The 25,738-nt window shown below is 41.5% G+C and overlaps 1 protein-coding gene across 1 annotated transcript in view; it reads left to right on the top strand.

The window, feature by feature from the left end:
• Nucleotides 1–25,738, top strand: part of Kif13a (kinesin family member 13A) — a 160,056-nt gene that overhangs the window by 107,949 nt on the left and 26,369 nt on the right. Inside the window, 14 exon segments of the mRNA XM_042678512.1 lie at nt 2,157–2,268; nt 2,614–2,826; nt 5,419–5,529; nt 6,989–7,123; nt 9,852–9,982; nt 10,754–10,840; nt 10,942–11,108; nt 15,388–15,601; nt 17,300–17,462; nt 18,531–18,671; nt 19,348–19,497; nt 21,375–21,536; nt 22,052–22,225; nt 24,307–24,458. Of these exon segments, the coding sequence (XP_042534446.1) occupies nt 2,157–2,268; nt 2,614–2,826; nt 5,419–5,529; nt 6,989–7,123; nt 9,852–9,982; nt 10,754–10,840; nt 10,942–11,108; nt 15,388–15,601; nt 17,300–17,462; nt 18,531–18,671; nt 19,348–19,497; nt 21,375–21,536; nt 22,052–22,225; nt 24,307–24,458 (2,112 nt within the window).

Genomic DNA, 25,738 nt, shown 5'->3' with positions numbered 1-25,738 from the left:
TTCCTTGTGCCCTGAACCTTGAGCCTCCTATGTATATTTCTTACCTTAGTAGAATGAATATATAGTTAATGGAAGGTATATACCACCAAACCCAGCTGTTGGTTGAAATGAGATCTCAGGAACTTTTTACTTGGGCTGGCCTTGAACCTCAATATTATTGATCTCCAACCCTCAAGCAGACGAGTGATCATATTTTATGTGGATAAACAACTTGCCTTGTGCTTTGTGCTAGACAGATGGTAATTGTACAAACAGGATATAGAGTCATTATTCCCCCAGCATTTGCAGTCAAAAATGACATAAACTACTATTTTACAAAATGGAGTCACTCATTGTAAAGGTCAGCTTCAACCTGTACAATATAGAGTAGCCTGCAACAGGCCCAGCCTGACCTCCACTGTTGTCTTCCTTTTCTCTTTGTCTTCTTGAATACTTGTCTTGGCTCATGTTCATTTCTTCTCAAAAAATTTTCTTTATTATCTAAATAAATACAAATTTGTATTGAGGAAGAAAGAAAATGGCCATCTTCTATCCATTATCCAATGGTAGATAGTGGTTATTGCTAATTACAAGTAGTACATTGTAGGATCCAAGCATGTGGGAAGGGGTTAAAAGCAATAATAAAACAACAATAAGAACCCTAGATAGATGTCTTTGTATTTAACATGAGAGTCCTAGAAAGGACAGTTAAAAAAAATCTTGAGATACAGTAGCCGCATCTTTTTGTGGTGTATGACAGGGTTACCTTCATGTTTTCCAAAGATTCCTATGAAACACTCAAAGGGAGTGGTTCTGGGAGATAAAAGAATCCCTGGACAAGTAATTGTAAGGAACTCATTTATAAAAACCTATTTTTGGAGAGTCAAGTACTGAGAGCTCTGAGAAGTCCTGCAAGAATGAAGACTATGCAACTTCCAGATCATCATTGCCAAACTTAATGATAACAGAAGTCCAAGTGCAGCATATGTTAAGATTCCCAAGAATGGTGTTCAGTAGGATCCATTTTTTTTTTTTGAAAAAAAAAAACAAAAACAGTTATACATGACAGGCAGTGGTATTAGTTACTTGGTGGTAGAATCTCCTAAAGCATGTATGAAGCTCTAGATTTATCCTCAGACCACCAAAGCATATAAAAACAAAAAAACCCATGGTTATAAATGTTACCTACTAACCCAACTTTCTTCCTTCCTCTCCAGTCCTCTTCACTCCCTACCCTACCCAAGAACTCATGGTAAAAGATCTAAAGAGGAGGGGGTTCCTAAAATAGTAACCTTTTTTTTTTCTTTTGACTAAAACTAAATAGAACTTGATGCTTTTGCTCATTGGCTGGTATCATGCCTCCAACCCCAACACTTAGCTTTTTAAATAATCTGCTGTGTGGTATCATGCAACCCTCCTTGCAATCCTGTGAGATCTGCTTAGGCCTCTGTGTTTTGATGGCTAATTTTGTGGTCCAATTGATTTCCTTTAAAACGTACTTTTTGGGGCTGGGAAGGTGGCTCAGTGGTAGAGCACTTGCCTTGCATGCTCGAGGCCCTGGGTTTGATTCCTCAGCACCACATAAGCAAAAAGAAAAAAGCTGGAAGTGGCGCTGTGGCTCCAGTGGTAGAGCGCTAGCCTTGAGCTGAAGAGCTGAGGGACAGCACCCAGGCCCAGAGTTCAGGCCCCACCACCGGACCCAAAAAAAAATAAATACATAAAAAATAAATAAAACGTACTTTTTGAACTCAGTACACTGAGACATTACTCCAATCTAGATCCTTGCGAGGCTGAGACAGGAAGATCTTGAGTTTGAGGGTAGCCTAAGCAGCCCTATTTTAAAAGCAGTTAGCACTTAACCGTACCCCAACAGGATATCCCTCACCCCCTCACCCCTCAGTACAACTCTCCTCTCCAGGTACAGAGAAGGACTTTTCTTATGGGGAGTCTAAATTTTCTCTTTCTCTCTCCCTTCCTCCCTCCTTTCCTCCCGTTTGAGTTCTTTTTTTTTTATTTTTCCTCTTCTTGGCTTTTTGGCATGTGGATGAAGATTTGGTGATGCCGACTTTAGGGCCTTATTGTTCTGTGTATTTTAAACTTGTTATCTAGAAGAACTGTTGTGTTATGAAAGGAAAATAAGACATTCCATAGAATGAACATTTTGTTTCTCTTGGCAGGTCCCTTACAACCTTGGGGTTGGTTATATCATCACTGGCCGACCAGGCAGCTGGCAAGGGAAAAAACAAGTTTGTGCCTTATCGAGATTCAGTCCTCACTTGGCTTCTTAAGGTAAGTTGTCGTCGTTGTTGTTGTCGTTGAAAACTGGCTATATCTGTTGTAACCAGAGAAGAGGTGTGTGTCAAGCTAGCCAAATGCATACTTTCAGCCAAATTCCCAGTCACCAGAATGCTCAGTTGCCTGTTGCTTTTCATCCTACTACAGTGTTGTCTGACAGGTGTCAGTCAGTCATAGCTTTGAATAAATCGGTCACATTTCTTCCTGTCATCACATTATCTGTGCAATGCGAACCTTTTCTCACAGAGCATTTTCCTCATGGAGAGCAATGTCATTTGTGCAGATTTATTGCTCCCATCCAATGGTCTTCCCCAAGATGCTGTTTGAAATGTTTTCCAGGACAACTTGGGAGGCAACAGCCAGACTTCTATGATAGCTACCATCAGCCCAGCAGCCGACAACTATGAGGAGACCCTCTCCACACTAAGATACGCAGACCGAGCCAAAAGGATTGTGAACCATGCTGTCGTGAATGAGGACCCCAATGCCAAAGTCATCCGGGAGCTGCGGGAGGAAGTAGAGAAACTCAGAGAGCAGCTCTGCCAGGCTGAGGTGAGACCAACACAGGCGCCCTCTCGTTGAAGCTCCATAATTTGGTATTTCTTTTTTCTTTCTTTCTTTCTTTTTTTTTTTTCACAGTTAACCTAGTTTAATTTTTCTGGTTGTTTTTAGGCCAATACCTTCTTTTTAAAAAATTATTAATTTTTTTTTATTGTGAAAATACCATACAGAGGGGTTACAGTTACATGAGCAAGGTGATCAGTACATTTCTTACCAAGCATTGTTGCATCCTCCTTTGTTTCCTCTTCCCATCCCTGCCCTCCCTCCCTGCCCCCCTACCCCCAAGCGAGGCCATGCTTGCATGCAATGCTCCATCATCTCCTTGTGAGTCAACGTTCTGATGTTTATTGTCATAGACTCTGCTCATAAGCATTGTGAATTGTCATGAATAACACGGGGGTCCTGTCCTAGCAACTTTCAGACAAGGAGGCAAATGAGATCATTCCTGCTACTACCAAATTTGTTTGCGTCTCTAAAGCAGTGGACCCTTGAGCTTCAAATGTGTAATCCTCAGAACCAAGTTTTATTAACATTGTAAAGGCTGTGTTTCCACAGAGCCTTGCAGTTTTCAGAGGAGTTGGGAATCATTGCCTTGTTAAGTCATGGATATTAAACATTGTTCCTCATATTTAATATCCACATAGTCCTCCAAATAAGTGTTGGATAAGGTACTGTTTCATTTGAAATAGGTATGAGTTCTGAGCTAGAGGTGAAGAGCCTTAGCTGAAGTCACCTGCTCCCCTGGGCCAGGACTTGGGTGTGGACCTGACCTGATACTTCTTTTTCTTTTTCTTCTTTTGGTGGTAAAAGGGTTTGAACTCAAGGCCTCATACTTGCTAGACAGGTGATCTTGCCACTGATCCACAACTCCATCCTTTGTACCTGATATTTCTAAGTTCATATTTTTCACATCACTCTCTTCTGACTCCACTTTAATGGGTGGAGCAGGTACTTTCATACCTTTTTGTTCACATCTCTGTCTTCTGCACTGTGGGTTTTGAAAGCACAGGAAGCCATGTTTTATTAATGTTTTCATCTCCAACCCCTAACACAACGATGATTAAAAACATGGTTGGAAAATGCTTCCCTAAATGCCTTATACATTAGTAAGTGTTCAGGAAAAGTTAGGTTTTGTTTTGCCTTAAAGGTTATATCTCTCTTGATGCTAAGAAGAATTTGAAAGATTCCAGAAAAATCAAAATGCTGATAAAGTTTAAAGAGTTGTAACCTCAGAAGGAAAGTGTAATGGTTCTGAAATTCATTGGTAGACGATCTGCCTGCTTCCTGTTCCTGAGTTTACACTTCCACGGTTACCATATTACCTAGACCATGTGGCTAGGGAAGCATCTGGCCAAGGGAAAGAGAAGGGAAACCACATGGTTCTACCTGGAACTCTAGATGTGTATTCAGCACTAAATGTCACTCAGGCTCTGAGGAGTACTCAGCCAGCTCCAGATCATCACCATTCCAGCTTCTAGTCTAAGCTCTCTCATCTTTCTTGCTCATGGGGCTTTTCTCTATAGACACTCACAATAACTTAGGGTGTCAAAACAAAGCACTGTCACATAAAGTTCCCTCACTTGGCTTGCTTGCTCAGAGCTGATGCTTTATCATTTGAACCACACCTCAAGCCTGGCATTTTTCTGATTATTTTGAAGGTAGAGTCTCATAGACTCTTCTGCCTTTTCTGGTCTTGGCCTCTCAAATGGTGTGAGTTACTCGTGCCCAGCTTCCCCTCAATTTTTTTTTTTAAATTACAAGTACGTATATTTAGATTCTGTAGTCATTCTTATTGAACAAACCAACATTCCTGCTTTCTGATGATAGATAAATACAACCAAATGTATCATCATTCTCGCAGAAGGGTATGTTAAAATGCTCCTCATTTTAAAGTAAATAAAAAGAATCTTTACCTTTGCTAATTTGTTAATATTAGAAAATACCTTGTTTCGTTTGTTTTGTTTTGTGCCAGTCCTAGGGCCTGAACTCAGGGCCTGAGCACTGTGCCTCAGCTTTGTTGCTCAAAGCTAGCCCTCTACCGCTTGAGCCAGAGATCTACTTCCAGAATTTTGGGTGCTTAACTGAAGATAAAGATTTCATAAATATTCTTGTCCTAGCTTGTTTTACCACAATCCTGAGATCTCAGCCTCCTTAGCAGCCAGAATTACTGGCATGAGCCAATGGTGCCCAGCTTAGAATGTGTTTATTGGTGGTATGCATTGATCTCTGTCTTACTGAAAAAAGTCTTCTTAAGAAACCTTTATTTTTCCCTCCCTTGATATTTCAAAGATGAACTTTAGCATCCTTTTAGTCTTTAAATGTGGTACATAACTATGATTCATACAATGACTTTGTTACCATTTGTCTCGTTGTCATTTGTGACAATAGTATTTTTCTCCTTGAGACAGGTGATGTCCTTTGATTACTAGAGGTCTAAAGTCTGCTAACAGTGTGTGCAATAATTGCTTCCGATAGACTATTGATACTTGGTTATGAAGGGCATATGTCTGTTATGTAGGTATGTGTCTCGCGTATAATGCTGCAACAATTTTGAAAGTCAAATGCTCTGGTTTTGTTTTAAAGGCCATGAAGGCCCCAGAACTGAAGGAGAAGCTTGAAGAGTCTGAAAAGCTGATAAAAGAGCTAACAGTGACATGGGAAGAGAAGCTCAGGAGAACAGAAGAGATTGCACAGGTAGCCTGATACTTTGGGCCTGAAGTACTGTGATTCTCCTTCATGTTGTCTTTTCTATACCATCTCCTGCCATCGTCAAAACCTCTTTCCTTCTGCTGACCCAGAGACAGCACGGATCAGTTTAGACACTGACTTTGTGTCTTTTATCAGTTTATAGTTTGTTCTGTGTATTGTCAGAAGTGGTCAGTAGTGTTGTGCTTGAACAGGCAAAGTCCATTTTGTGATGTTAGATCACTTGACAGTACACAAGATTGACAGTTCTTACTGGCAGAGAATTCATGACATACACTACAATAGCACTGTTTCAGTGTGTTTGATTCTTTGGGCTTATTAGAAGGTACTATAAGAGCTTTAATAAAATATAAATTAAGGACTAATTCTACAGTGGTATGAGAGTGTGTTATATCTCTCTATTTAGCGTGCATTTCATGAACATTTTAATTCTACTGATGGCCTGGAAATATTGGACCATCCCTCTCAATTAACTAAAAAGTAGTCCATGCCCTTTGGTCCTATTTCTGCTTAGATGATTGTTTTTAGTATATATTTTTTATTATAGAGATAATATACAGAGGGGTTACAGTTACATGAGTAAGGTAATGAGTACATTTCCTATCAAGCATTGTTACCTCCTCCTTTGTTTTTCCCCTACCATCCCTTCCCTCCCTACCTCCCCAACTCCTCCCTCTCCCCCAGGTGATTCTTACAGATAACAAATACACACACTCTCTCTCTTCTATTGCTTTAGGGTTTTCCATGGTACCTGACACCATTAGAGAGTCTACTTATAACCTATCTGTTTTTATGGTCTGTTTCCTGTCATTAGAATGAATATTCTCATGAAAGGAGGGGCTTAAGTTTTATTCACTATTGTATTCCTAGCCCTAGATCGGGACCTACGACACTGTAGATTCTATTAAATAATTCTTGAACAAATGTTTGTTGAATGAAGGAATGTATGAATTCATGGCATTCAACTATAGGTTGCCAACCTATGTACACTGCTATACACCTTATATTTTTCTTACTACACACTCACTTCTTGTTGCAATTCTTTGAATGATTCAAGAGCTCTCTCAACTATACACTCTTTTCTACAGCCTCCTTTGATCTCTTAACCCTTTGTGATTTTCACCCTTTGAAGGCCTTCAGCTCTCTGTCTTCCTTCATGGCATAGTGTTCTCTCTTCGTTTGAATTCTGATTCTATGGTCTTACTCTCTGTGTGAGACTCTTACCCTCCTTAATGGCCGAGATGGTATCTGGCTCCCCCTTTGTTCTCCTGTGACTTTCCTAAGATGTCAGATCCTGCAGGCTCTCAGTAAACTTGGTTGAGCTGAGTAGAATGTGTCACCTCATTGGCATTGTCCCCAGAAACAGTGACTTACTCTTTCCATGGATACATCTTGTGAATAGAGCAACAAATAACAGTTCCCTGCTTTTGTCTATTTTTGTGCCCAGGAGAGACAACGACAGCTTGAGAGCATGGGGATTTCTCTGGAGACCTCTGGAATCAAAGTGGGGGATGATAAGTGCTACTTGGTCAACCTGAATGCAGACCCTGCTCTCAATGAACTTTTGGTTTATTATTTAAAGGTGAGAGAGTGTAAAAGTAGACAGAGCTGCAGTCCTGAATCATTCACATAATATTCCCAGTTGAACTTAGATGCCTGTCTCCATGATCTTGTTTTTTTTGAATCCATCACAACTGGCAATCGTAAAACAAAGGCCAGGCACTGGTGGTTCACGCCTGGAATGCTAGCTGCTCAGGAAGCTGAACTCTTAGGATTATGGTTCAGAGCCAGCACTGGCAGGAAAGGCCACAAGACTCTTACCTCCAGTTAACCTCAAGAAAAATGGAAATGACACTGTGGCTCAAAGAAAAGAGCTCAGGGACAGCTACTAAGCCCTGAGTTCAAGCCCCATGACTGACAAAATAAAAAAAAATTTTTTTAAATGAAAATAGGTGCCATTGTCTCCCACCTGTAATCCTAGCTACTTAGGAGGCTGCTATCTAAGGATCCAGGTTTGAAGCCAGTTTTGGCAAGAAAGTCTGTGAGACTCTTACTTCCAATGAACTACCCAGAAACCAGAAGTGGAGCTTCTGGCTCAAGTGGTAGAGTGCTAGTCTTGAGGACAAAAGCTGAGGGACAGTGCTTAGGCCCTGAGTTCAAGCCTCAGAACTGGTACCAAAAAAAGTAAAACAAAGGATAATATAGACTTTTACCATTGACAGTGAAAAACTCCAGTTGCACCTGAGCCTGGCAATTGGGGTAGATTCCCTGGGAATGCACGCATCAGAGGGATGCAGACGGCCAACGGATAGTGTCCAGGTGATCCTCACATACAGAAAGCCCCAAATGTGCAAGTGCCAGTGGCTCACGTCTGTAATCCTAGATACTCGGAAGGCTGAGATGTGGTTTGAAGCCAGCTGGGGCAGGAACCTCTATGAGACTCTTTATCTCAAAGTAAACACCAGAAAACCATAAGTGGCACTGTGGCTCCAAGTGGTAGAGTGCTAGCCTTGACCCAAAAAGCTCAGGGATAGCACCCAGACCCTGAGCTCAAGCCCTGTGATTGACAAAAAGAAAAAGACAAAGAAAAAAGAGAAGAAAGCTCCAAATGTGAGGTGACACAGGTTCTGAGACTCTGGGTTCAGCCAACCTGAGAAGCTCTGGAGGTTCTCAGTTATGTTCTGAGTGTAAGAGATCTAAAGAGCCACATGTGCTTACAATAAGGTCCAGTAACTACAGTAGACATCCTAGCTCTTCCAAGCCTGTCTTCTTTAAACTTAGGTCTTGAAGAAAGGACTGTTGCCTTCTAATCACCTCTTGCAGTTGTTACTTTGGCCTCATTATGCACTGACCATGTTGGATAGGTTATTGCACAGTCCCTGGCTCTAGAACCTACTCACACTCTTAAGAAGAATCCAGGATTCCAAAGAACTCTGTCTATGTTAATTGCATTAGTGCTTAAGACTGCAGACAGTTTGAAATTAATTTGACTTCAAAAGAACTACAGCATCACACATCCACTATGCATTCAGTATGACAGAGCAGAGGCAAATGGCATCTTACTATTTTTATTAAAGTAGTTTTGACTTCTTGGGCCTTTCTAAAGGTTTCAGAAATGCCAGATTGCCAGACAGTCCTTTAGTAACTGCTGGTTACTTTGTCAGTAAGCAGTAAGACATCTCAAACAAGACCTATGATTGAAAATAATATAGGGCATCCAATTGACCATTAGGGAAGGCATATCTAACCACACACACACACACACACACACACACACACACACACACACACACACACACTCTCTCTCTCTCTCTCTCTCTCTCTCTCTCTCTCTCTCATACTCATACACTCACAAGGTTATGGTAGTATGTAGAAATTATATGGAAGTTGGAAGGTTTAGGGACTGTGGCCTTGAAGGTAGTTCATATATACTGTCCACATACTTAAATGTGAATTACCTACTTATGAAAGGTTTCATGGACATCATTTTGTTCAAGATCCTGATCTTTCCCGGGAATATATAAAATGCAGTGGAGAATGAACTAGAGTTAATTAAATACAGGACTTCAATCTGCTGTGATCTTTTCTGTTCTATTTTTCCCAGATTAAATATGGTACAAATAGCCCATGACTTTTTGAGAGTCCATGAACCATCTTAAGATCTGTTCATTTAGGAAACAATTAGAGTGAAGAAATACTTTCTCAAATCTTAATTTTAGAAGACCAAGTCTTCTCTGTTGCATAGGAAAATATAATTAGGGAAATACTATTCTCTATGCAACAGAAAAGACTGGTTAACTGTTGTGAAGCAATAGATTAACGAGGGGTGGATGAACAGTGACTAGGCCACTGGTTGTGGTGATATTTGTGTGTTTGGGGTGTACTTTAGTTGCACTAATCTGCACAGCCACAGCACTCATATGTTGTTGTTGTTGTTTAAGTTAAGTGTGTTAAGGGTAAGCTTTTGAATTCTAATGATGCAGATCTCTAGCATGATTCTTTTTTTGGGGTGGGGAGGGGGGGCAGTCGTGGGCCTTGAACTCAGGGCCTGGGCACTGTCCCTGAACTTCTTTTGCTTGAGGCTAGCATTCTACCATTTGAGCCACAACACCACTTCTGGCTTTTTCTGTTTATGTGGTATTGAGGAATTGAACCCAGGGCTTCATGCATACTAGGCAAGCACTAGTATGATTCTTTTTTATATATTGTTATGTATATCTTGTTAGGTTATTCAGAATGATTGTGATCAGATTTCATTGACTTACTTGTAAGTCTGGGGTTTTCTTTTTCCTTTAAAATTGTATTGTTAGGATCACACCAGAGTGGGTGCAGATACCTCTCAGGATATCCAGCTCTTTGGTATAGGGATTCAACCTGAGCACTGTGAGATTGATATTGCTTCTGATGGAGATGTCACTCTGACTCCGAAAGAAAATGCAAGGTAGGAGAAATAAGCAGCAACTTCACATTCCTTTTGTGCCTTCTTTTCAGAAAGAGGAAGCTACCTCTTTGTAGGTTTTTTTTTTTTCTTCAGTTACATCAAAGTTCAGGATACACTAGATCTCTATGAGGTTTGCTTTCTTTTTATACAATAGTAAAACCACATTTAGAAGCCTCTAACTCTTATTATTAATAAAGACCTTTGTTGTCAGAGTTGAACTACTGCTATGAAGGAGTGATGATTTTCATTACATGAGTTCCAGTGCTCACTTACACTACAACTCTGAGCTTTAGAGGCTTATAGAGCTCAGGAACTCAGATAACACGACTATAGATGTAACTTACTAGAAAAATTAGAAGTCAAAATAATATCCATTATTTTCCTCCATCAAACTTTACCTTCTAACAAATTTAACTTTAATTAACAGACCGTTCCCCCAATAGTTTGTTTCTAACTTACCATCAAAACCTCCTTTATTGTGATGAGCTCTTCCTTGAATGTATGTCTTTTGATTTTTACAAAATTTGACCAGCTTTTTCCCTTTGGTGACATTTTCCATCTCCATCAGAATAGAGCGCATCATGTTAGGTCTTAGTGGGGTGGCCATCAGTGACATCATGGCGTAGACTGTCACAGTGTACAAATCATTATTCCTGCAGGTATTAGTTGAGATACGTCTATGAAGTGAAAGCTCTTTAGTTATCTCTGAGTGCCAGAGCAGAGTTTCATGCCCTTTTCTTGTTCCTGATGTTTTCCTTTGTGTTCCTTCAGGTCCTGTGTGAATGGCACCCTTGTGTGCAGTGTAACCCAGCTGTGGCATGGGGACAGGATCCTGTGGGGGAATAATCACTTTTTTAGGTAACATCTTCGTGTGCTCTTGTATTTGCATAGCATTTTTTCCACTTTATCTAGTGACGTGCAAATAAGTTGATTTTCTCTAATGGTGAACACCCACACAGAATTAATTTACCTAAGAGGAAACGACGAGATTGGTTGAGAGACTTGGAGAAGGAAACAAGTCCTGCCGAGCATGACGTGGATGCGGCCAGTGAGGCTTCCTCAGAACCAGACTATAACTATGAATTTGCCCAGATGGAAGTTATCATGAAGACCCTGAATAGTAATGGTGAGACGCTAGCCCTGAATTCCAGCCTCCCTGTTACCAAGTATTAAGGCAGCATTTGGGGATGAGAACTATCCTCCAAGGATGAAGTTGAGGCTACTCTCAGGAACACCTGAGGAAATGAATTTGTGGACTTGGTCCAAGCCCACTGTCCCCCTTGAGTGTCCCTGCGGTACTGAAGGATCCAGTTTGAGCCAAGGAGGAACCCCAGGATCAGAGAGCCTGAGACAGCTTCTAACCGATAGTGTGCTCAGAGAGCCTTTTGTTGTTCAGAGTTCAGCTTTGCTCTTCAAGAGTGACTGTCTCCTTCTACTCTGAATAAGTATCTCTGGGAGGAATTTGATCAAGACTGGAGAATTGTCAGGTCTCTGTCATGAAACTGAGGATTCTGTAAAGATTTTGACCTTTTTTTTTTTTAATTTATCTCTTTATGGACTTTTAGCCTCAGGAACCCTTTTATAAAAGGTAAAGACAAGACTTTGAAAATTAAGCATAGTGTCTTTATGTAGAGTATAGGACCATGAAAAGAACATGATGTTACAAAAGAAGTTTGGGCATCTCTGTCTATACAGTGTTTCGATTAGATACTAGGCCTTTTGACACTGCTGTGCAAGGTAGGCTTTAGCTGAAAATCCAGTTGCAGGATGCTCCCACTTACCCACTAATGGAGAGGACTCCCAAAGACCTGCCAAAGTGGTGTTGAGTCATCAGAATCACATTAATGAGTATTTCACAACATACCTGAGCAACAAGTCTCTTGTGAATGATCTTTCAGAAGCTCAAGTAGATTCATGTTGCGACAGGAAGTGCAAAGAGGGTGTGAGCTCCCAATTCCAGATAGAGGAGTAGCCTAGTGAAGAGAGTTTATTTTGTCAAAAGAGGCAATAGAATTCTGGATAACCATTCTTTAGCTCTGCAGACTATATACACACCAGGTATCCGTTTGATCATTTATCTATCCCAGATCTCAGGCTTATCACATATAAGAGGAACCAATAAATAGCATTCATTAATTCCTCCCTCCTTTGACCCAGACCTATTAGAATCTTTGGTGGTCTGTGGTATTAACAAGCTATTTCTTTGCATCCTGGATCAGGCCTTGCTCTCCAGTATTGACTTTTGTCAATGAAAAACGAATGGTTCCCTTTCTCTCCTTTTCCCCAATTCCACCAATAAATGGAACTTCCTTCTGTCTGGGGTACAAATTGCTCTGACACAAGAGTTGGGGTGCTGATGGCCAACAGTGTTCACAGGGTTCCCCTCTCCTGCTTAGGTGGATTCCCGGTAGTAAGCCTGTCTGCCTGGTGGTCGTCCCCGTGGTGGTCTTATTTGAAGATCCTTTTCCCTCTCCTGTGGTTTCAGACGAAGCTCCTCCACAAACACTGGGACAAAGGTTATGAATGGACTGGTGTTAGCATGAGAGCTTGGCTGGTTTCTAGCAGTGCTGCTGATGGACGCTTGCGCTACATGCCTGGGAAGAAGCAGAAGCTTCATGCCTGACAGAGTTGCTCTACATTTGTGGTGGGAAACATGCCTGCCATGTCCCAACCCAACTACCTTCCTAGTGATTAAAATCTGACAAGAGGTCCTTCCCCTTTTGTAGCCAACTGCATAGAGAAGGATGATTGCTACTGTTACTAACGGCTTTCTTGCTCTTGAGAACATGACAGTTCAGAACAGCAGTACTCCTGATAGAGTCACATCCATTTTCCCAGAAATACCCAAGAATAATGTGGTTTTGAGCCTCTAGAGTAAATATTGGTCTACCAGCCAATTCATTTGAATTTAAAAGTTAAAAAAAATCCACCTAGGATCTATAAACAATAATTGCCTTCTTCCCAAGGGCTCATGATAGAAATTAGATACTCATCTCTTCCCAATTTCAGTGCTAACTAGCTCTACAGGGGTGAACTAATGAGGAGCTGGCCAAGGTCATAGAGCCCATTTATTCCATTTAGGATTTAAAGGTTCTTCTTTTGCTTTGGACATCTGGGAGTATAACTTTCAATACTCTTTCCCACATAAATTTTCTCCTACCAGTACTACTACCACCATCCTTCCTTCCATTCACTGGATGGGAGATTACTTTGAGCTCATTTCAAAGACATCTCCCAGGGAAAGAATGAAGTAATGAAGAGGGTGTATTTATACTACCAAAATAATAACACTGTCCTTTCTTTCTCCTTAAAAGATATTAACTCTTTGGTTTCTTGGCTTAAATACCAGGCTCACTGCATTTTAACACTGTTCATTTGAGTTCTTTTTTTTTTTTTTTGGGGTCCAGTCGCGGGGCCTGAACTCTGGGCCTGGGCGCTTTCCCTCAGCTCTTCAGCTCAAGGCTAGCGCTCTACCACTTGAGCCACAGCGCCACTTCCGGCTTTTTTCTTTTTGCTTATGTGATGCTGAGGAATCGAACCCAGGGCCTCAGGCATGCAAGGCAAGCGTTTTACCATTGAGCCAACTTCCCAGCCCAACACTGTTCATTTGAAAGGAAAGTAGGCTAGGGTGTATCTCAGAGCCCTGAGTTCAATCCCCAGACTTGGCAAGAGAAGAGAGGAAGGGAGAAGAAGAAAAGGAAAGTGAAGCGGTGAAACAAAGCTGGGCAATCTCCTGATATCTGACTGAGTCATTAGAGAACAGGACAGATGATCCTTAGCTTCTGTCCCATATTATACAGTCAGATTGCCTTGCCAATTAATTAGGATGATCTATTAAACATGCTGGATAGTGGCAAAGGGTTCAAATTGATTGATAGGAGGGAGAGGTGTTTTAAGATGTCTCTGACAAAGGTGTTTTTGGGAGCCCCTAACCCTCTACAGGGGCCGTGGTGAGTCTCAAGAAGATGAACCTGAGAGTGTGCTGGGGCCATCACAGGCTCAGAAGTCTCTGTTGCTCTCTCTTCCATCTCTGAGCATTGGATTGTGGCCCCTGGTGCATAGCAGTTATACTGTATCATAATAGCAAGCATGAGGCCAAGTTCAAGCCATTCCAAAACAAACAAAAGGAATTTTTCCATGAGATGATACATTCAAACCGTCTAGTCCCTCTACTGAAACATCACCAGTAGCCTTTGTGTTTCTCACTTTTATTGAAGCAACTCACCCATATAAGCACATCTTGTGATATTTTTTCAAAGGCTCTTTTTTGTTTTGGATTATTTAACCCTAAAGTTATGTTTTTCTGTTACCGCTCATATAGAAACTTGGTATAATTTACATCTTTATTTTATACACTAATGCGGGTATTTTGAAAGTTGGTCAGTAGCCATAATAAGGTTATGTAAAAATTCCTCCTGAGGAATACCTCCTGAAACTGAGAACTAATGCGTGGAAAGACAGGCCAGATGGCACTGAATAGCAGGCAACTGTGTGAACCTGCAAGGAGGAAAGTATATCCCAGGCATCCCCTCCCAAGCCCACCAATTGGGGAGAAATATTCATTGTTGTGGTGGTTTTCTTCTCATACCCTCTAGTCTTTCTAGCGTACTGTCTTCCTGCAGTCTACTTATTGAAGGAAGTTGAAATTTTGTTTATGTTGCCAGTGACCTAATCTGTCTCCTTGGCATCCCACTGATTGGTCTAACTAGTTCTTTGGAGTCAAGTCCTGCCATGTACCACAGCTACCACTAGTGTTTGTAGCTACTCCTTTGAGCAAGAGCTGTTGGCATGTCTGACCCTACTCAGCTGTGTGCATGGGAGGGAGCTCTAGATCTGAACCAATATGACACCAGAAGCAGGATTTTGTTATTTTAGCAATTGCCCTCTTAGTAGCACCTGAGAAATTGCCATAATCATATGCTCAATAAATAATACCTTCGAATACATGCTATGTTTTTTAAGTTTGCTCCCACCATAGAGAAATATAAAAGTCATGAAATTTGTGAAAATCTGGTCATAGACCAGAACGCATGTTAAATGGGCATAGAAGTAACTGCGGCACAAATCCAGTCATGCCTACTTTTATCCATGGGGCTGCCTTAGATTTTATAGAATTTTTATAGAATTTTTCTTCTCATGTATAGGATCACTTCCCCTTTTCTTCCATCACCTGATAGTAGAATGGATTTGGCAAGCTGAAGAAACTCAACAGTGGTTGTGGAGAGAGTTTATCTGAAATGTTAGTAAAAGGATACAGGATTTCACCTCTGAGCCCCTCAAGCCTCTGACATGAAACACATACTGTCTGGCGGGAAATGATTCTGGTTGGAAAAAGCCAGGACAGAGTTCAGTGCCCATGTGGAGACCTGTCTTATCCACCCGTTGCTTTTCTCTTGGCTCACCAGACCCAGTTCAAAATGTAGTTCAGGTCCTGGAGAAGCAATACTTAGAAGAGAAGAGAAGTGCCTTGGAGGAGCAGCGGCTCATGTACGAGCGAGAACTGGAGCAACTCCGCCAGCAGCTCTCCCCTGAGAGGCAGCCACAGAGCAGTGGGCCCGACCGCCTGGCCTACAGTAGCCAGACAGCCCAGCAGAAGGTCACTCAGTGGGCGGAGGAGAGGTAAGAATGGCAGGCCAGCAACCCAGAGATAAGGTCCAGGGCCCACAGCCTGATGAAGACCTATCAATGGGGTCAAACATCACAAAGAAGGAAATTGTAAGTCAGGCACCAGTGGTTCATGCTGCAATTCTAGCTATTCAGGAGGCTAAGATCTGAGGATCATAGTATGAAATCAGCCCAGGCTAGAAAGACTGTGATATCCTTATCTCTGATGAATCACCCAAAACCCGGAAGTGGAGCTGTGACTCAAGTGGTCAAATGCTAGCTTTGAGCAAAAAAGCTAAGGGACAGCATCCAGGTCCAGAGGTCAAGCCTCAGTACTGGCATACAAAAGAAGGGGGACTACGCTCATATAATTGTAACCCCTCTGTGCGATACTTTCACAATAAAAAATAAAAGAAGGGGGAAAAGGAGGAAATCATAGTCCCATTTCTGATTTGATACTTGGCTTTTCCTTTCATAAATATTTTTCATCCTAAATTTGCTGTAGTTAAACACCATCTTGTTCACAATCCCATTCTTTTTCCTTCAGTAAAAATGGAATCATGTTGGAAAACTTAAGACAGTTACTGAAATAGAAGACATTTGAATGTCTTTAACAGGGGGGAAAAAAAACCCTCCCCATTTTTCTTTTTTTAAATTTACTTGCAATTCTATTTAAATAAAATTTAGGGGTGAGATTCTTTTAAATGTGAGTTTTCAAGATTTATGACTTTAGCCAGATGCCAGTGGCTCACACCTGTAATCCTAGCTACTCAGGGGGCTGAGATCTGAGGATGTGGTTCAAAAACAGCCTAGGCAGAAAAGTCTATGAGATTCATCTCCAATTAACCACCAGAAAACAGAAAGTAGAGTTGTGGCTCAAAGTGGTAGAGTACTAGCCTTGAGCAAAAGAGCTCAGGGATAGTGTTCTGGCCCTGAGTTTAAGCCCCATGACCAACCAAAAGAAAAGAAAAGAAAAAAAATATATATATATGATTTTAATTGAGCATGGTAGTACATACCTGTAACCCTGGACACTGAGCAGTTTTGTTCAATAGGAAGTATGATTTTATGATTACATCCTTTTTGTGTTCTCCCCTAGAAAATATGTTCCGGGGACAGGATATCCATTTCATTCATTGAAGTATCCCTAGTGCTCAGAACGAGGTTACATGTTAGGTATTTAGTGCTTTCTCTTTGTATTGATAGTATGAAGTTACTAACATAATGAGCACATATGCGATTGTTAAGTATGCCAAGTAAGTTGATGAATTATTTAATGGAGGACATGACTATGGTAATGGGTCTTGTATGGAAAGTTTTGTGGAGAAAGGAGGATTTCAAGTGAGCATGAAAGGGGTAGGGTTTGCATATGTGGAGGGAAGATAGGAGTGATTGTATTGGTCTTCCTTTTAGCTTCTTTCTTTTTAGTGCTGAGGTGGAACCCAGGGCCTTGCACATGCTAAGTGTGCCCACATCTACTAAACTACATTCCAGCCCTGGTAGGAGGACATTTAGCCAGGAGAGTTTACATAAACAGGTAGAAACCAAGGAGAGGGGTTAAGGTGTATTTTGGGAGATTTAGCAGGTTGTAAGAGAACTATTTTGTTCAGAAAGTTATATAGAGAGGAATAGGGACATATTAATTGTACAGGGAAGGATGTTGCACTGTGAACATAATTGCCTTAGTTCACTTCCTTTTCTGCAATACCACAGGGATGAACTGTTCCGGCAAAGCCTGGCCAAACTACGAGAGCAGCTTGTTAAAGCAAATACCCTAGTGAGGGAAGCAAATTTCCTGGCTGAAGAAATGAGCAAGCTTACTGATTACCAGGTGACTCTTCAGATTCCTGCTGCGAACCTCAGTGCTAACAGAAAGGTAAGCATATCTGTAGAGAAGAGGAGAGCGAGAGGTACCCTAGCAAATACTATGACCTGAAGTCCGGGTGTTTACCCTTGGTAAGCCCTCCTGTGTGCACCTCCCTGGGTAGGAAAGCTGTCAAAACAATAAACAGTGCCCTCCCATTTGTCAGAATGTGGAGAATCATGGTGACTTGCTAATTTTAAATGCTTTCTTTGAAAGAGTGGAACTAGGTTATAAATAAATAACTCTGTCCAGTGCCAGCTTTTTCTTGCATGTAAATGTCCCCTTCGGAAGTGGGGATGTGGTAGGTGATTTTTTTCATATAGTACCTTTCTGAGAGTTCATTCTGTTAGAAAGGAAGATAACTGTGATGCTTGTCTTCATATTCTTGGTAGTTGCTTGGAAGGTTCTTGTCATTTAACTTGGAGAAATTTTCCTGAAAAGGAGAGTAATTTTTCATTCATTATTTTTCTGTCTAGAGAGCAAGACTATAGGGCTTAGACATGTCACAAATATGTCACAAAATTGAAAATCCTGGTTTGTTGGGTGACTTAGTAGTGACTCAGGGTAATTTAGCTGGTAACTTAGTAGTCTAAGTCCCTTAGGCATGGAAGTGTACATACTTTGATATTCTTTATATACAAGGGTACTGTTAGAGTTAAAAATCTGACAAGATGCTTACAATAGGAAAACCTGGAAAGACACATGATAGAATGTGTGGCAGATATATTTGATGGATTGCTATGCTGTCACTAAAATCATATTTATGAAGAATGTTGATTGAGAAGAAAGTGGTTCCAATTTAAACAATGGAGAAAAGATTGGGATGTGAAATTATATTGTTACTTGGTGTGTTGTGAGAAAAGGGGCATGTATAAATATAAGTATATGAGCTCTAGTAATCAAAAGAGAAGTGACAGGAAGTGGCACTGTGGCTCAAGTGGTAGAGCGCTCACCTTGAGCTGAAGAGCGCAAGGGCAGCGCCTAAGCCCAGAGTTCAAGCCCCACGACCGACAAACAAAAAAAAGAGAGAGAGAGAAGTGACAGTAATGTCCATTCTGTACGTCTCGTTTTGTTGTGCAGAGAGGTGCAATAGTGAGTGAGCCCGCCATCCAAGTGAGGAGGAAAGGGAAGAGCACCCAAGTCTGGACCATTGAGAAGCTGGAAAATAAGTTAATTGATATGAGAGACCTTTACCAAGAATGGAAGGAAAACGTTCCTGAGGTAAAAGAGACAAAATACAAAGGAAATTTTGTTAGACTTAAGAGCAAAAATCATAAATGATGTAACCACTATACACGTGCATTTACACACACACACACACAGTGATACTTAGGACATGTGTGTTAGGTACGTAAGATAAAATGGTCTTGACAGGAATGCTGAATGGGGTCGGTACTATTTACATGGAGAAGAACAGAATGAAGAGCACACAAAGCAGATTCTTATTTGGCTTCATTTTTTACCTCGTTCTAGCAAAATGAAGTGGGATGAAGTATATGGACACAGTTTTGTTTGTGACTTGCAGAATCAGATTTGGTTAGTGCCAGCCTGGATTTCCTATTCGTTCTTGGTTGTTCAGGCACCTCTAACTGTGATCACAGCTGGGGAGGTTTTAAGTCATTTGCTATGCAGAACCTGTTTTTCCTCACATCAGTAATAGGAAGAAGACTTGCAAAGTTGAGGAGGCAAGCACAGGGAATGCACTGGAAAAGGCTGCGGGCGGGGCGGGAGGGGGAGGAGGAGGCTGAGCACAGCACTTGGGCATCACATAGCTCCTCTCTTGACCGCTGCCTGTGTTTTATGAATGGACCTGATTCTCATTTTACTTTTTTATTTCTATAGTTATATTCCTTTAAACTCCTCATAATGCTAGTTTTTCACTGCACCTACCACTCAGGCAAAGAGACTGTATGGGAAACGAGGCGACCCTTTTTATGAAGCCCAAGAGAATCACAACCTGATAGGTGTGGCAAACGTGTTCTTGGAATGCCTGTTCTGTGATGTAAAACTTCAGTATGCAGTGCCTATCATTAGCCAGCAGGGGGAGGTAAGTGAGGGATGCTGCCGAGAAAATGTTCCAGGCTCTCAATGTTGCTGTGTGTGTGTGTGTGTGTGTGTGTGTGTGTGTGTGTGTGTGTGTGTGTGTGTGTGTGTTTGTGTGTGTGTGTGTGTGTGTGTGTGTGTGTGTGTGTGTGTGTGTGTGTGTGTGTGTTTAAGCTTTGTCTTAAATAGACCCGGAAAGTAGGGCATGGTGATCTGTATGTGGTAACCCTCTGGAATGTTCTGCTCTAAGCTAATGGCCAGAATTGCTTTTCTCCATGTTAAAAATGCATACAACTTATCTGGCAAAGAGATCCAGAGGGTAAGGCCCTTGCTCAGGGCTTCTTAACTTGGGATCATAGTGGACTCTGGGTATTCTGTGAATTCCCCTAAAATTATATTTTAAAAAGTATATTATTATTAAAAATGCTTGGATCACTGTCTCCTAGCTGATTTATTTTCTTTTTTCAACCTGAACATTACTTCCTCCAAATTTGTCTAACTTACCAAATGTCATTGACCAATTCCTCTTACATCCTTGGTCCCAGTGCCAGTTGCTATGTGATCTACCTCTAAAATAGCCCTCACTCTTTAAGGTGACAACAGCACAACCAAAACTGTCATGTTTACAACCATAGTTATCACAGACTCAAACTGGATAGTGAAAGATAACTCCACCAATGATGACACTCCAAGAAAGCAACTCAGAATAATCCCTATTCTTTAAGTACAGTTCTGTGTAAGCTGTAAGAGGAGCTGTGTCTACCAACTCCTATTCAGAGACCTGCCCCTATGATGGGAAAAATGTAATGCATTTTTAATGAAAAACAGTATTCTTGGAGCCCAATATAGTGGTATCTGCTTATAAACCAGCACCTGAGAGACTAAGGCATCTTGAGTTCAAGGGATCTTGAATTCAAGGCCAGCCTGAATTACCAAATGAAAAACATAACTATTTCTTTATCCTGCTTCCATCCCTACTCTGAATTGCAAAACATTTTTTGTTTTTGCCAATATTGGGATTTGAACTCAGATCCTTGCCCTTGCGTGGCTTACTTGGCTGATGCTCTACAACTTGAACCATGACTCTAGCCTGGGTTTTTGCTGGTAGAAATTGAGTCTCATGGACTTTTCTGCCTAGGATGGCCTTGGACTGTGAATCTGCAGATCTTAGCCACCTGAGTAGCTAGGGTTTCAGGTATGAGCCTCTGGGTGTTTGGCTTGCATGCTGTTCTTGATTGCAGGAGCCCATAGGGCTCATAAACCTGGTATTTGGTTTACTATTGTAATTACAGGGCTTAGCACAGTTCTTGGCACCATCAATTCTCAGTAAGTACTTGCTGAGTAGATAAGTTAATTCTACACATATTTATCCTATCCTTATACATATCTGTGTCCACAACTAGTTTATATTATTATTATTGTTGGTTTTTGACTTCTCCCTGTCTTTCTGCAATTGACCGTGAGTTTTCTGATGGCAGGACCCACAACTTGATGTCTCATTGAGACTAAGTGTCTGATCAAATGAAAAGGTTAGTGAAGCATTTGACCAAATGAATATACAAACAAATATAAATATATAAACAAACATGGGGAAGGGGAATTTCCAGGTAAAAATGAGAGTTGAGTCTCAGCTATTCCTACACTGACCTGAAAATGGGTACAAGTGAGGATATTCCAGAAGTCAGGTTGCAAGGAGGCAAATTCAGCTCAACACAAAGCAGGAAGGTTATGGAGGCAAGCCATAGGAGTGTGGGTTTCTCATGGTTGGAGATGGCGAGGCAGAGCTGCAGAGCACAGAGCTGCTCAGTGTGCTTCTATCTAAAGTCATTGTGGCCTGTGGGATGCCTTTGAACCTCAAAGTGCTCTGGGTCTTTGACCCAGGTTGCAGGGCGTCTCCACGTGGAAGTGATGCGTGTCACAGGAGCTGTTCCAGAGCGTGTGGTGGAGGATGACTCCTCAGAGAACTCCAGTGAAAGTGGGAGCCTGGAGGTAGTAGACAGCAATGGAGAGATCATTCACCGAGTCAAAAAGCTGACATGCCGGGTAAGTGGAAGCAAAGACTTTTTACTGTTTCAGCGTTTTACCAAAGCATAAATGAGTTTCTCGTCCAGCATCATACATCTGCTGTCTGACAGCAGATAGAACTTTCTCTAGAAGGGTAAAAAAAAAATGTATTTGCATGTTTAGTATAAGCACCATTTTATTTCCAAATATTTTCAGTCTCCTGGTGGCTAATAGAGTCAGAAGCATCTATGTATTTACAAGGAGCCTATATTTCAAGGTGCATTGTGTTTTTCAAATAAATTTTCCATCTATATCAGAAACTTAGTCATTCAGAAATTTCACAGGGGTGTGTGCATCTGTTTTATGGTTAGAGAAAGATGGTGCAGATTTCATGGTAGACAGGACACTTCACGAGGTGGCGTCAAATGGATGTCTGATTTAACCCATCACCTCTTCAATTTGAAATAACAGGAAGTAGAAAATAATGTAGAAACTAATATGGCCTTCACAGGAATTGTATTTCACTTTTTTTTTTTTTTTGCCCCTCTTTTCAGGTAAAAATTAAAGAAGCAACTGGACTCCCCTTAAGCCTGTCCAATTTTGTCTTCTGTCAATATACGTTCTGGGACCAGTGTGAGTCTACGGTGGCTGCCCCGGTGGTGGACCCAGAGGTGCCATCACTGCAGTCCAAGGATGTGCAGTATGCGGTGACCTTCTCTCACTGTAAGGTACAAACAACATCACCCAATGTACTGTGGGGCCAGGTACAGCGCAATGGGACAGTAAGGCTTAGTGTGCCATAGAGCCAGGGTTCCACTCCATAGTAAGTAGCAAAGCAACAGCAGTGACTATAGAGAGAACTATATTGAGCTTTTGACTTCTTCCTGTTTTTCCACAATTGACCATGAGTTTTCTGATGGCAGGACCCACAACTTTATCTTTTTTTTTTTTTTTTCCCTCAGTCCTGGGGCTTGAACTCAGAGCCTGAGCACTGACCTGAGCTTCTTTCTGCTCAAGGCTAGCACTCTACCACTTGAGCTGCAGTGCCACTTCCGGCATTTTTTACTTATGTGGTGCTGAGGAATCGAACCCAGGGCCTCATGCATGCAAGGCAAGCACTCTACCACTGAGCCACCTTCCCAGCCCAACAATCTTATCTTGATGTCTCATTGAGACTAAGTATCTGATCAAATGAAAAGGGTAATGAAGCATTTGACCAAATGAATATATAAACAAACACGATAAATATATAAGCAAACATGGGGAATGGGAGTTTCCGGGTAGAAAATGATAGTTGAGTCTCAGCTATTCCCATGCTAACCTGAAAATGGACATAAATGAGATTATTTTCAGAAGTCAGGTTGCAAGGAGGCAAATTCAGCTCAACACAAAGCAGGAAGGTTACAGGGGCAAGCCATGGGAGGGTGGATTTCCTGTTGCATATGGAGTTGTGTACAGTTATGAAAATGAATTAGAACTTGCAAGTTTTTCCCATGAAGATTTTTGTTGAACATACTATCTTAACTGGACTGTGTAATCTCATGACAAATCCAAAAATTTTAGAACTACAGAAAATGAAACATCTCAACCTCTAGTCTTCCTCCTCAGAAACAGAAACATAAGTGAGTTTGCTCACTTTCTCTCTTGTGTTTTGGGTGGTTTTTCTTGTTGTTGTTGTTGTTGTTTGTTTTGGGAGGGTCAGTTATGGAGTTTGAACTCAGGGCCTGGGCAGTGTTCCTGTGTTCTTTTGCTCAAGGCTAGTGCTCTACCACTCTAAGCCATAGCTTGTGTGCACACATAACTTCAGATGGACGCTCTACCTCGTGAGCCATGCACCTAACTCCTACACAGAACTTGTTTTAAGTTTTTTACAAAAGTGGCTCATGTTATGCACATTGCAGCATTATGGTCCTGTAACATGTAAGTTGCAGATATTTCCTGTTTTAAATGCAGCATAGCATTCTAAGCACAGCATACAGTACTAATTCTTAAAGACAATATGAAATGGAACCTGTGGACTTTAGAGCGAACTCTGGCTGGATCGACTGTGAGAGCAAACTCTGGCTGGATCAACTGTGAGATATCACCAGCCTTCTTGGTTTTCAGTTGAGACTGTCAACAAGTCACTTCTTAAAGATCAACTCAAAGATCAGGATGCTCTAGGCTCTTTCTTGTGTAAATCATGCCTATTCTTTCTGGCTCTACACACAGAGCCATCTGTGTGTTTTAGAATGAAGAATTGGGGTGGGAAAGCTTCAGAGCAACAGCATAGATCATGAAGATAACTCACAGATAATTTAGTTTTGGTACTAGTCTTCTATCCATGGCAAGTCCGTGACAGCTAAGCAAGCCAGACTGCTACCAGGGAACTGAGAATGAGCCAAGAGTGAGAGAAGCAAGATCCAGCTCTGCAACTAAAGCAAGAAATTATACTTAAGACAAGTCGCATTCTCCAGTTTTCTCATTTATGACAGAAAGGGAGGTTGAAACCGAGTATGCTGGTGCATGCCTGTAATCCCAGCCCTTTGGAAGGCAGAAATAGGAAGAACATGAGTTAAAGGTCAGCATGGACTTCATAGCAATACCCTATCACAAAATGAAATTAACTGGCCTTATAATTGTCCCTCCAGATCATATGTTGTATGGTTTTCTGTATGGTTTCCTGTAAAATAGAAAAAATAAGTTTAAGGTTGAGATCAAGCTAATATCCCCAAAGTAAATCTGTCTGTAAGTAAAACTTGGAAGGGAAATTGCACAGACTCCTCCTGCATAATGCTTGCTGTGTTCTCCTCCCTACCCCTCCTCTCAGGATTACGTGGTGAACGTCACGGAAGAATTCCTGGAGTTTATTTCGGAGGGAGCACTGGCAATTGAAGTGTGGGGCCACCGGTGTGCTGGAAATGGAAGCTCTATCTGGGAAGTTGACTCTCTCCATGCAAAGACAAGAACGCTGCATGACAGGTATAAGTACAGGTTGAGACTGGCACTTTAACAGTGATTAAGAATACAGGCTAAGCTGGGTGCCAGTGGTTCATGCCTGTAATCCTAGCTACTCAGAAAGCTAAGAGATCTGAGGATCACAGTTCAGAGCCAACCCAGGCAGGAAAGTCCATGAGACTCTTATCTCCAATAAATCACCAGAAATCTGGAAGTGGTACTGTGGCCCAAGTGGTAGAGCGCTAGCCTTGAGCTGAAGAGCGGAGCGACGCGCCCAGGCCCAGAGTTCAAGCCCCATGACCACCAACAACAAAAGAATACAACTATGGGGCACCCATGGCTCATGTCTATAATCCTAGCTATTCAGGAAGCTGAGATCTGAGGATCATGGTTTGAAGCCAGCCTGGGCAGGAAAGACTATGATACTCTTATCTTTAGTTAACCACCAAAAAGCCAGAAGTAGAACTATGGCTCCAGTAGTAAAGTGCTCACCGTTAGCAAAAGTGCTCAGAAACAGTGCCCAGGCCCTAAGTTCAAGCCCCAAGATGATCTCAATCAATCAATCAGTAGGATATAGGATATGATCCCAAGATCCCAATCACCGCTAATGTTAGTTTGGACAAGTTACTTAGCCTCTCTGAACCTGTTCCCTCCTCTGCAAATGAGAATGACAGAAGGAATCAGTAGGCATCAAAGAAATATAATTTAATAAAGGTAAGCTGGAAAGAAGACTATGACACGCCGCCCCCCCCCCCCCCCACACACACACACGGACAATGTCAACCTTGATCTTACTGTATACCATACACAAAAATGGACTTGACATGAATTCCAACTTCGGATGTAAAAGTTAAAACTTGGCCTGCCAAGTATGATGCCCCAATTGTAATCCCAGATACTCAGAAGGCAGAGATCAGAAGGATCATGATCTGAGGCCTACCTAGTCAAAACATTTGTGAGACCCAATGTAGGTGTGGTGGTACCTTCTATTTAGGTATGTGTGGGAGGTATAGGTAGGAAGATGGCTCTAGGAGACCAGTCTCATGCAAAACATTGGTACCTTATCCAAACAATAAATAAAGCAAAAAAGGGTTGGGAACATGGAACATCTTTTTAGCAAGAGTATTTCCCTAAGTAAAAATCCCAATACCACCCCAAACAAACAAACTCTGTGTGTGTAAAATGTGATGGAAGAAACAGTAGGGATTTTGGTGTTTTTTTTTTTATTTGTTGACTTTGGGGGTTTGGGTTTTTTGGTTGTTGTTTATTTTTTTGTAGTCCTGGCTGATCTTAAACTTGAGCAA

This window comes from Dipodomys spectabilis, unplaced genomic scaffold, assembly GCF_019054845.1.
Source record: "Dipodomys spectabilis isolate Male_0828 unplaced genomic scaffold, ASM1905484v1 ptg000045l, whole genome shotgun sequence".
Classification (NCBI taxonomy): domain Eukaryota; kingdom Metazoa; phylum Chordata; class Mammalia; order Rodentia; family Heteromyidae; genus Dipodomys; species Dipodomys spectabilis.
Note: the sequence above shows the minus strand (reverse complement) of the source record. Positions and strands in the feature narration are given on the sequence as shown.